At 35.3% G+C, this 11,388-nt stretch overlaps 1 protein-coding gene across 4 annotated transcripts; it reads left to right on the top strand.

The window, feature by feature from the left end:
* The first annotated feature begins 4,503 nt into the window (after positions 1-4,503).
* LOC122417705 (ATP synthase subunit C lysine N-methyltransferase) lies at positions 4,504-11,270 on the top strand. 4 transcript variants are annotated; one of them, XM_043431502.1, is made up of 7 exons: positions 4,504-4,833; positions 6,110-6,282; positions 6,590-6,778; positions 6,888-7,110; positions 7,284-7,415; positions 7,520-7,651; positions 8,078-9,038. In XM_043431502.1, the coding sequence occupies exons 1-4, from the start codon at positions 4,683-4,685 to the stop codon at positions 7,050-7,052; spliced, it is 678 nt and encodes a 225-aa protein (XP_043287437.1). In that variant the 5' UTR covers positions 4,504-4,682; the 3' UTR covers positions 7,053-7,110; positions 7,284-7,415; positions 7,520-7,651; positions 8,078-9,038. The 4 variants fall into 4 exon arrangements, with proteins under 4 accessions (XP_043287437.1, XP_043287446.1, XP_043287429.1 ...); XM_043431511.1 differs by lacking the exons at positions 7,520-7,651; positions 8,078-9,038 and adding an exon at positions 10,461-11,270; XM_043431494.1 differs by lacking the exon at positions 7,520-7,651.
* Positions 11,271-11,388: the final 118 nt, after the last annotated feature.

The raw sequence follows: 11,388 nt of genomic DNA, 5'->3' as shown, positions 1-11,388 counted from the left end.
CACGGTTCACAATAACGTCTTCCTGATTTTATGAAAAACTGTACACGCGTTAAAAAATCACAGGGACAAAATTCATTTTGTCCCTGTGATTTTTGAGAGATAAGAATATTCGAAAGAAAAAAATAATACATTCGATCGTTGATAATGACGGTTGGTTCTAATGATGATCAATTTCACATAAATGACTGCACGACATTTCATAAAAAAATCCTAAACAGTCATGCAGGCTTGAAAAGAATATTCTTGAAAAAATCGAGGAAACAACAAAACAAACGATCAATACCTTTTCAACATTCGTGTTGTCTTTAGCGGAGCCATGTTAGTCCACTCGCCTTTCGTTAAGTACAATCTTAGACGTTTTCCACGTGGCTCAGATGGTTTGATAACGTCCCAATCCTCCTCTGATAAAATCAAATCCAATTTGATCAAATCATCCTGGCTAGTTTCAGCAGCATCCGATCCGAAGACTGACCATCGCTCTTCATCTGACGACGATCGCTCAGATGTTGCGTTCGATTTTAGAGAAGAGATTTCTCGAATTCAATGTTGTCAGTAGCTTCCTTTCTCATAATTATAAACTTCAAAAAGTAAAAAAGGCACGCCAAGTATTAAAAGGTCGTGACCGTTGTTTTTAATGATTTTTTATATTTGCATTGTCAATATGTAAGGAACCTTGAATCTGGCTAATGATTAAGTTACTGATTTTATTTAAACTACAGAAGTATTGCACAATTAGCAGGTCGTAGTGCAGTGGTGTGGTCCACTCCGCGTCTCATCCAAATCTGCCTCAGCCCTTCTCGCCAAAACCCGAATCCGTTAGCCCTTGGACATAGGGCCCCATTGTACTCTCTAAGCGAGGCGAAGTGTCCTCCTGCATCTCAAGTGCTGGTGACGACGTCACCAAACTTCTCGCCTTACTAGATAGCATCGAGTATTGCTTTCAAATAAATAAATTTAAAAAAATATTTAACTGTGAAAAAATATGAGATCTATTGTAACATATACAGTGAATGAATTACGTTTCCTGTAGGAATTCAGAATTTTGGAAATAAAAAAAATGAGATCATTTTCTAACGTAGCCAAGTACAGGGAATGAATTAAGGTTCTTGTGGAATTCATTCGTGTACACTTTTAGCCCTAATCTCTCACTTATTCAGAAAAATTTTCTAGCAAACGTCACAGAGCAACAAAAGTTTCTAAAATGATTCTGCAATTATTAAGAGATTATCGTCTATTTTTATGCTAGCTCGGGTTATAAATTTAAAACATTTTACACAATATGATACAAGAACCTTTTATAAAGAAAAGCACAAATACGCGTACAAGTGCATGCATTGTATCTATACGATATGTACTGCACAAATTCATTTTCAACATTACACACAAGCTTGGCGTGCATGGTTTTCAATCGGAAGCTCGGGAAGAGACAATTGTTCAAATTTACTATGAAAACAATAATTAATTAGTATTGTATGAACGATTGTGAAAAAAACCGATCCCCCAATAAAATAAAAGAGGCCCTCTGTTATATAATGATTTGATAAACAACTCAACTAATGATTTGATAATTCAACCATATAGATGGTTGAAATTTGTGAATAAAATTGAACAATTAAACAAACGGATAAAGAAATGAAATGAATCAATCCCTTTATATGTAGGAAACTTAACGTTACGAGAAGGGTTCAGTAAACTGAGACAACAACTGATTCAAAGTGTATCGATGATTTAATATGGTATCGGAAAATGAAATGTTCAAAAACGATCTTTCTCCTTTGAACGTATTACAGAGACTGCCCTTCTATTCCGCGTGTTTCGCATTCTTTCTTTTCCCCCTCTCTGGCGGAGCTATTAGCATGGCGCGAAAATCGAAAAGATATAATCGCTTCCTACATATATGCCTTTATCTTGTACGGATAGATACGGCCATTCTTTCATGCCCATACGCATTCTAATTTATCCACGCGTTACTTTCACTCGTTTATCCGTACACTCATTTTTTTACCAAATGGGCAGATGATTGGATGAATTACACAAGTATTGAAATGGATGAACAAAGAAGTAAGCTGTGTAAACATTGATTTGAGAAAATATTTTTTGTGATATTTTTCTTTGTGTACACAGCGCGGGATCTCACGTCGAACTACTCAATAAAATAGTTAGATGGAAAAGGGATGGCAAATCGTGAGAGCACCTAGAGCAATGAATAATTGGAAAATTAAAAAATCAAAGTTGCACGGCTAAGTTTATGGTAGTAGATTCGACGACAGAGATTCTCTCGATTTTGTTGGTAATTGAATTCAAAGTGGCACATGCCCTTAGTGGGAGATAACCATTCAGGATAAAGAAGAAGAAGAAGAATTGAATTCAAGAGTTGGTTTCGTGTTAAACAACACATTACAGTTCGACCAGAAACATTTCTACCAAAATTTAATTCTACCAGAAACATCTATACCAAAATTCATCTACACCCAACAAATCAAGTTTCATATTTCTACCATGACCAAATATACTACCCCTTAACAACTGCACCATGAATTTAATTTTGATTGCACAGCTACCACATATCAACTCCACCAGAACATTTCTATTCGTAAATGTATAAACTGTAATGACTGTACCATGAAAATAAATAATTTAAAAAATGTCCACCAGAAAATATTTCTACTCCAAAAATGTTCTATCATATTATGTCACTACCTCACTTTTTTTGGTAAAGTAGTTTTCCAGGATACAAATAAAAAATATTCATTAAAATTTGATAAAAATACCTTAATATATAAATATTAGAGCGCCACACATAATGTATAATTTTAATGGATGATCATAATTTATTTAATGGTTCGGTACATACGATTTTGTGTATTGATAATTATGGCAATTAATCGGTGAATATTTACGAATGAATTTTCGATAATTCGTTCGGTTTATTTTCGTTCTTCTCACGTGTTTACGTTTCACGCGTTTACGCTTGGTCGTGTTTGGACTATTCGCTACGTAGCGTAGTAGCAGAGCGGAGTGGGGATAGAGGCGTTCGGTCAGCCAGCGGGAGAGAGGGGCGACGAGCGGACACCGGGCGGAGCTCGAGGCAGGGGAGAGGCGCAGGCGCAACATGATTCGCTTCACTCACGCCGCTCGGCGTCGCGCACAGTGAGGGGGAGCTCCGGCCTGAGGGCCGGACAAGAGACAGGAGAGAGGCACAACACGTTTCGCTTTTCGCTTCACTCACCGCCGGGCGGGCGTAGGGTGAGGACTGGCGTGGAATGTGAGCGTGCTGTTATCGCTACGCATTGTACATTCCAGTGCATTGAGAAAACGGGGCACGAAATACGATACGTGGAATCCTACTTTATCCTGAATGACTAAAATAATCTTTTTTTACGATTTAATTTTTTTCAATCAATCGATAAACGAATAAACTAGAAACCAATAAAAATTGGTAGCGGTCATAATTTTATCAATTATTTTAACTTTAACAGTTATTTCATAATTTTAATAGTAAATTCAATCTCGCTGAAGCAACTGATCGGTCATCTAAATTACAAAATAAAAGAATTTAAGATCGTGCGAATCGATAAAAGACATGAAAACACAACGTAACGAATATTAAAGTTGGAATTTAATAAAAAATAATGATTCGCTCTTTGTCAATATACATTTTTTTCTTTAATTTATGAGATTCCCTTTTTTGACGCAACTATAGATAAGCCGATAGGGAAGTCCTCGCACTGGATGTTATTATTATTACAAAATTTGCACATGAATGAGTATTTATAAAATTTTGGTAATCCGTGAAAAATAGTATCCAGGCAAGGGCCAGTAACAGAAAGAGTTTAGTGACGCCTGTAACATAACTAGCTTCGAGAGTCTTGTGTATGCTCGCACGCGCGCGTGTCCACAAGCTAGCTAAGATGCAAGCATACCCCGAGCAACGCAACGCAAAGCAAAGCACCTAACGCACGGTCCTAAAGCCATGGGGTTGTCGGCAAGCGAAGACGGACAGTTAGTAAATCTACTCCATAGTGGATAGTTTGACACAGTTCCGAGTTCGATACAGTTTCTGTATTACTTCGAAGTCGCGCAGACAAGATTCCATGTAGATAAGTCGGAGTTGCAAACGCTGCACGCTAAGCAATGCACGCAACGCGTATAACCGCAGCTATGTACAGCATTACGAATAGTTTTTACTAGTCAAATGCTAAAACAATAGGACGCGAGCAACCGACCACGCGTGCACGCACGCGGGCACACTCGATTCTCTATGAAACGGTGGTACAGGTTTTGTCACTACAATTGTTTCTGTTACTCGACATATTGGCTTATCCATTTGCGCAAAAACGGTTTTCTGGGGAAAAAACCTAGGGAAGAGTAGGCAAAGAAAGAGCCCTCCCTGAAAATGGGGATATTTTTTTTCGTTTATGTTAATTTTCATATTCAACCGATCGTACAATTAAATAACGAATTTTTTCTCTCGCGTCGGTATAAAGTTAAATTTTTGGTGAATAAAAACCCAAGTTCGTTCTCGAAAAAAAAGACCAGCGGAAATATAACTTTGTGATAATGAATCGTGATTACGATTTTCTGCGATACGGTGAATAAGTGATAACAAAAGTTGAAGGTGAAGTGATAAATTCCAAACATGGGAGGACGAAAAAACATTGGAAGAAAAGTGTGTTGAAAATATGTGGAAAGTTCTTTATGATCAGAACCATGGAGCAGGATACGAGAATCGTAGAGGCAGAGGCCGGAGAGCGAAAGGATCGTGGAGGAAGACGGAGAGGGAGAGGATCGTCGAGGAAAACGGGGTGATCGCAAGGATCGCGGGAGAAAAAGGTAGGAAGAAGATCAAGGCCCGTTCCTGTAACCGTGAGTAACTACACCAACGATTTTTTTTTTAATATGAATGCGCGAAATATGAAAAATGATTTTCATGTTACAAATATAGACATTCTGCCGATTGAATGATCAAAACACGTGAACGTTAGGATGACGTTTGGATATTTCATGGGAGTATTTTTTTCAAATAATGAACCGTTAGATATAATATTTTCATATTATTTATTTTCATGATACAGTCGTTGCGATTTATAGATTTACGAATAGAATGTTCTGCAGAGTTGATATGTGGTAGTTGTGCAATCAAATTTTGGTTGAAATGTTTCTGGTAAAGATCTAAACTTGATGCTTTACACTCGACTGTCAACAAAGTTGAGAATCTCTGTCGTCGTATCTTTTTTCTTTATCGAAGAAAATGACCAAGATGACCGTAGCCACATCTGTGTTAACATATTTAGAACTAGACTCGGATGTTAGGTTAAATTTGTGAAAAAGCTCTTCAACAATTCCAGTCATTCCCCAATTCTGTTATCTGCCTAATTTGCAATTCGCAATTTTTCAATCTACACCAATGATTCGTGAAATAAGAAATTGGTGAACTACAAATGTTATTTTCGTTAATTTCGTTGGACTCCAACGTTGCAAACTTCAGCGTCGTTGGAATCCTTGGAAACGTACATAACCTTGTTAGAAACATATTTCTAAGCCCACATTTTCGAAAATTGAATTAATTATGAATGAATTAGGATGGACAAGCAATGATATCGTCAAAGAAATACCAAATGGTTCTTCGAAGTTCGGACTTTTTCTGATCGGTGTAACAGGTTCGTTATGCGTGGAGTGTCTTCCAAGAAAACGCGAAAATATTCACCTTTTCTGTATCTGCACTTTTTATTAACAAAGAACACAAATACATTAGATTTGAAAATTTTGTTTGCATTCTTCCTAACACTTTTTTACAACATAATTTATTGACCTCAGAAATTGCTGTTGTGACGACTTGTCAACGGGTGGGTTAATGAACGAAGCGAATAGTTGTTAATGTTTACCATAAATCTGTTCTGTTTTAAAAACATTGCAAATCTTTTCAATTATTTCCCAACTATTCATTCACTTGTATAATTTCAACATTTTAAAAGCTTGCATTCTTTGCTAACATTGAAATTTGCTCTAGTTTTCTTTCAATTTATTTTTATTGAATAAAATAATGTTGCATTTTTTACTGGGATATCTTTGTTGAAGAGAACATGAAAATATTTGATTATTATACCAGGTGGTGTGGGAGCAGCTCTGAGCATTGTTTGTATTCCCTTTGTCAGCCCGGCATTGCGAAGAATCTGTTTACCTTATGTTCCCGCAACCACCCAGCAAATAGAAAATGTGCTGGTTGCTTTGCAAGGCCGTACCGGTTCTCTAGTGGATTTGGGCAGTGGTGACGGTCGTCTGGTCAGTCTCATTTTTTTATGCTAAGTTTCTGATACATTTCCAAGATCACTTTGGTTGCAAATATTTGCAGAAGTTTATTTCAAAATTCATAAGATTGCATGTTGAACAAGAATTATTTTTAAGAAATTGGCAGCAACATTTAAGTCCATATAAAATCACTTGGATCTAATAAACTTTTTGGACCTTGTAAGGAATCCGAATCCATCATTAGTAACATGAGTCTATGAGTTCTATAATAGAAATTTAATCATATTGATAAAACATATGTAAGATTATAAATATAAATGAAAATGTTGTCATTTACCAGGTATTGGCAGCAGCGAGAAAGGGTTTTCTGGCCACTGGAGTTGAACTTAACGCATGGCTTGTGTTGTACTCAAAAATTTCGTCATCGGTTCAGGGTTTATCTTCGCTTACATTATTTCATAGAAAAGACCTTTGGAAATTTGATTTGAGCCGTTATGACAATGTGATCATATTCGGAGTCGAGCAAATGGTATTTAGTTCCACAGTAATTGATCTATCAGAAAATCGGAGTGCTACTAGTCATTACAATTTTTTGACTTCTCGTGAGAACAATGAAAAAACGTTCAATAATTTTGCAGATGGAAGAATTGGAGAGAAAATTTATTAAAGAGCTTAAGGAAGACTGCAGAATCGTTGCATGTCGATTCCCCTTACCACATTTGAAACCTGTAAAAACTGTCGGCCACGGAGTCGACACAGTTTGGATTTATGCCATGTCGTCCAAGGACTCCAGATCGTCGTGAAAGTTTGTAAAAATGTATTTAATTGGAACAAAAGCTCACATTGCCGAATTGTCAATTGGTAATAAACAGAGGAAAATTTTTCTACTTATTCATATATATTTATTGAACTATAATTGTTTTGAAACTATAAATGACGAAGAATGAAATCTCATTTTGTAATGACATTATTTAATGTAATTGTGTCGAAGCGATATATCCTGATGACGAGTCTCCGATATTTTCGATTTTCAGTTGAAACTAACAAATAATTGACCAACGAAATTAGCAGTATCGATAACGGGTATACACGGATGGAGTATTACAGATTGAACGGTTGCTTCACCTTTTTTGCAAAGTATCGCGAGATGCAATATACTCGGCAAGGTAAAAATGTATATCATTCCGTTTATCGCACCCGTATATCTTATTACAATTCCTATATGCGATATATATTTAGCGAATACTATACAAATAGTAACGACGAACAGATTGACGATTATGACGTTGCATCTTGTTGAATTTACGAAAGACGATATCACAGAAGACGAATTCTAAGCATGTAATTTATCATCGGAAATACCGTCAACAATTGAAATAGTAGAACCATCCGAGCTCCAACCGTGAGTGGGTCCCGTTTTTGAAATTTGCTCAAAAAATTCTGCAACACAATACATTTGCTTTTATCACAACATATTCTTGCTATAAATAACGATTTTACCCATTTGATTCTATGCGAAAGACTTATCAAAAATTTCTTTTAATTATATCATCAATTATTTTGTTTTGAATTTGCAAATTCTCCATATCGGAGTTTTGAAGATTGACGCGCAAACTTTCGAGAATTACAGTTAAAAGTGGAATAAAAAAATACTCAATTTTTCATACTATCAATTCATGTTGCTTTACATCTTGAATGCAATACTTTGCCAAGGGAAAACTGATGAAAAAAATTGGCCCAACTGTGAAGTGAGTGTGACAAGAATGTAGGAATGTAGGCAAATTGATGAAGCGTTCATCTGATATGTTATTGAACCTTTTTTTTCTAGCTATGATGAAACGTGGAATTTTATAAATACATTATTGCTCTGATCACGATTATGCTGCATTATCGTGATAATAATATTGTGAATGAAAAAGGACATGGTCAGGATGCCAGTAAGAGCAGGAAATGTTGAGTGAAGTCTCCAGCTATTATCCCAAGCTGCGGTCGACATATTGATACCCCAACTGGACGATTTCATGATTACGAAAACGACGAGATACATGACAGCAATCCGTTCCTGTAAATAAATTGGAAACTTTTATATCAGTTTCCTTATTCGCAAAATCTCACTCGTGACACAGAAAAGTTAAAGCGTCGACGTACCGAGTGAATTGAATTTCGTAAAGAACGTCGTCGTGTTGAAGTTCAAAAGAGGAAATATCGGAATGACGAGAAAAAACGGCATGGTATTGTAAAGATCCCACGCAGGTCTGAGATCGTCGTAAGTTCGGTCAGTCGGTTTCGCATCACTACTGTGATTAAAAATACTTCTTGCTTCGAACAAAGGAATTGAAAAAACAATGAATTTATCATATAATCGAAGGAAAAATTATAAAATGGTAGAGAAATGAAGAAAACAGTGAACCAATTGCAGTCAAAGGCTTATTTTTTTCAAAAACTTCAGTAATCTCGAATAATTATTTTATCTTACAATTATAGAAGAAATATAGTATAATCGATAATGGACTTCGACTGCTTCATTATTTCAAACATTATTCCATCATTACGATCGTATTAGTGTATGGAAAACTGGTGCCATTGTATAATTGCACTGATCTAAATTTAATGAAATCAATTTTCAACGAGCACTACTGCTCTCTGTATTTTCTTAAGAAACTATTATTGAAAAGTGAACTTCTTAATTTTATGAGAAAGCATTCAAAATAACAATCATTGACCAAAGTTCGTGATTCACCATGTAAGATCCTATTATAAGTGAAAGGAAATAAACAAATCTTTGTGAACCCTTGTTGCGTTATCTTGTTGATCCGAGAAACCAGCAATTTGATCTATAATTATAAATAGATTGAGTATTTAGATAAAAATACTTTCAGAGCATTCATCGTATGATTGTTTTCTTCATGAAATACCATAAAAAAATTGATCGAATTGTAAAGAATATTTGACATTAAGATCCAGTAAGCAATGTTGGCACCGAGAAGAACATTGATGCTGAAAGCACGAGCCACGTGATCGACGAACGGGCCGAGATATATTCTGCGTAAATCAGGAATTTCAATTCTCTCGTCACCCCCTATAGATAACAGTACAAAACAGAAATTGACCATTTCATTTTTATTACGTGTCGATCATTTAAAAAATCGCTACCGCAAATACTTAATGCAACATGTCAAAGAACCAGCAGAAAAAGAAATGTTACAACGCACTCAGATCCCTTGATGATTTCTATTAGCATTAGAAAAACTTCCCATCTTTCGGAAAATCCAGTATTAAGGAGGGTGGATCACAACGATACAATGTTGCCATGCTAAACCACGTTAAAAATATTAAGAATTTCATAAAATTTGGTAAATGTATTCTTTAAAAATATATAAGATAATATAATTTTTTTTAGATTTTTCTACGACATAGCTCTCGAGTAATTGAACATTAAAGTTCACGTGTATAAGCATAGAGTTTACATGTATACAGTTATACATCTCGTGCATAAGAGCTTCGATTTAACGCTCAATTATTCGATAACCATGTGGTAAAAAAATTTGAAAAAAATTTTATTTGTATACTTGATGCTAAAGAATGTTATCACCAAATTTTATCAAATTCTGATTATTTTGATTTCGTGATCCACCCTCTTAAAAAAAATGGAAAGTTTAAATTTGAACGAACTATCGATATGCAAAAGAAAAGTCTTCACACTTCTCGTCTTGTACTTAACATTTCAATTTTTTCCCTTCTCTCTTTTCCAGCTTTAAGGCAGTTCAGTGAAAAGGGCTTACAACTGAGTATCCAAGAGTGTAACAGGGCTTGAGCTGGTTTTTTGAAATATTGGCATTACTATTTTGCTCAGTGAAAATAACGAGTTAGTTGATCCCGTCAACGGTCGCGCCATAAGAGCCTTTACATAAAAAAAAAAACGATGATAACCGAAAACTTTTAGTTTCCAACGAGCACATGTCATTCAAAATCACAATAACTTTAACGGTATTATTTCAAAATCACGATTTCTCCTATGGTATTATTTCAAAATTTTCATTTATTGAATTGCAACAATTTAATTAATACATCGATAAGAAAATATGCCACCGCCCAACCAATGATGACGAGCTTATACACGTGGACCATGATCCACAAGAGAATTGTTTCGAATTTTTCAAGTATTTTTTTTTTATGTTCAACGAACCATGATATTTGTGTATTCTCAACAGGCGGTAAACAGTATAAAGACAAGGACCACTCATCATGAGCACCATAAAGAATCCTGGAATGAGACCAGTCATCAGGAATCTCCAGGGCATCGTTAACAGGGAGGATCCTAATATTGTGTTCCATATCAAAAATCTGAAATTTATTAAAACAAATAAAAATAAAAAAAATGTAGAAAAAATATAGAAGAAAATAAGAATCGATTGAATCATATGAGAAAATTGAGATGAACGAATTTCCTTTGTTCTCAAAACACAATTCTCAAAAATTGACAATAACATGGAAACTATTTCCCTCGCTTCATCATCGTATCGAGTTGAAGATCAAAGTACACATATTATTCATAATATTCCATAACTCTGTGAGATCTTAATCTGAGCCAATATTTGGGATGAAGCAGAGCTATTTGATTAAACCCCGAACGAATCTGCTACGAAATTTTGTGAATTTCCTTCGTGGAAGAGATAAAAATTTTTATGTCTAATCCGTACCCGAGGCTTCCGCTAGAAGCAATTCGAGGTCTGCAGGCACATCATTGACTGTTTGTTACAAAATTATTAACAGAGAAATTCTTTAACAATTTAATTAGCTTAGCTTTCCCTTGTTTGTATAACGCTATAGTGTCACAACCAGTGAACGTATGGATAAAACCGATGAGATGTTTTATTTCGGGGTACATGAAACTATTAACATAAATATGTATATGGGTCATTCCATGCCAAATTGACCACTTTCAAACCCGACCCTTTACGATTTGGCTGAAACTTCGTAATCTCGTTTTTCCCTATTGAAGACATTCATGAGAATTTTTTCAAAAATTTTGTTTTCGAATGTACTTTTAGAAAAAAAATACAAAAATAGTTTTCGAAGTCGAATTCTATGAAAATTTTTCGTCTTTTGGAAACAATCATCAATTTTTCGAATTCCGAC

This window comes from Venturia canescens, chromosome 1 (genome assembly GCF_019457755.1).
Source record: "Venturia canescens isolate UGA chromosome 1, ASM1945775v1, whole genome shotgun sequence".
In the NCBI taxonomy this organism is placed as follows: Eukaryota; Metazoa; Arthropoda; class Insecta; order Hymenoptera; family Ichneumonidae; genus Venturia; species Venturia canescens.
This window is presented reverse-complemented; position numbering and strand designations above follow the sequence as displayed.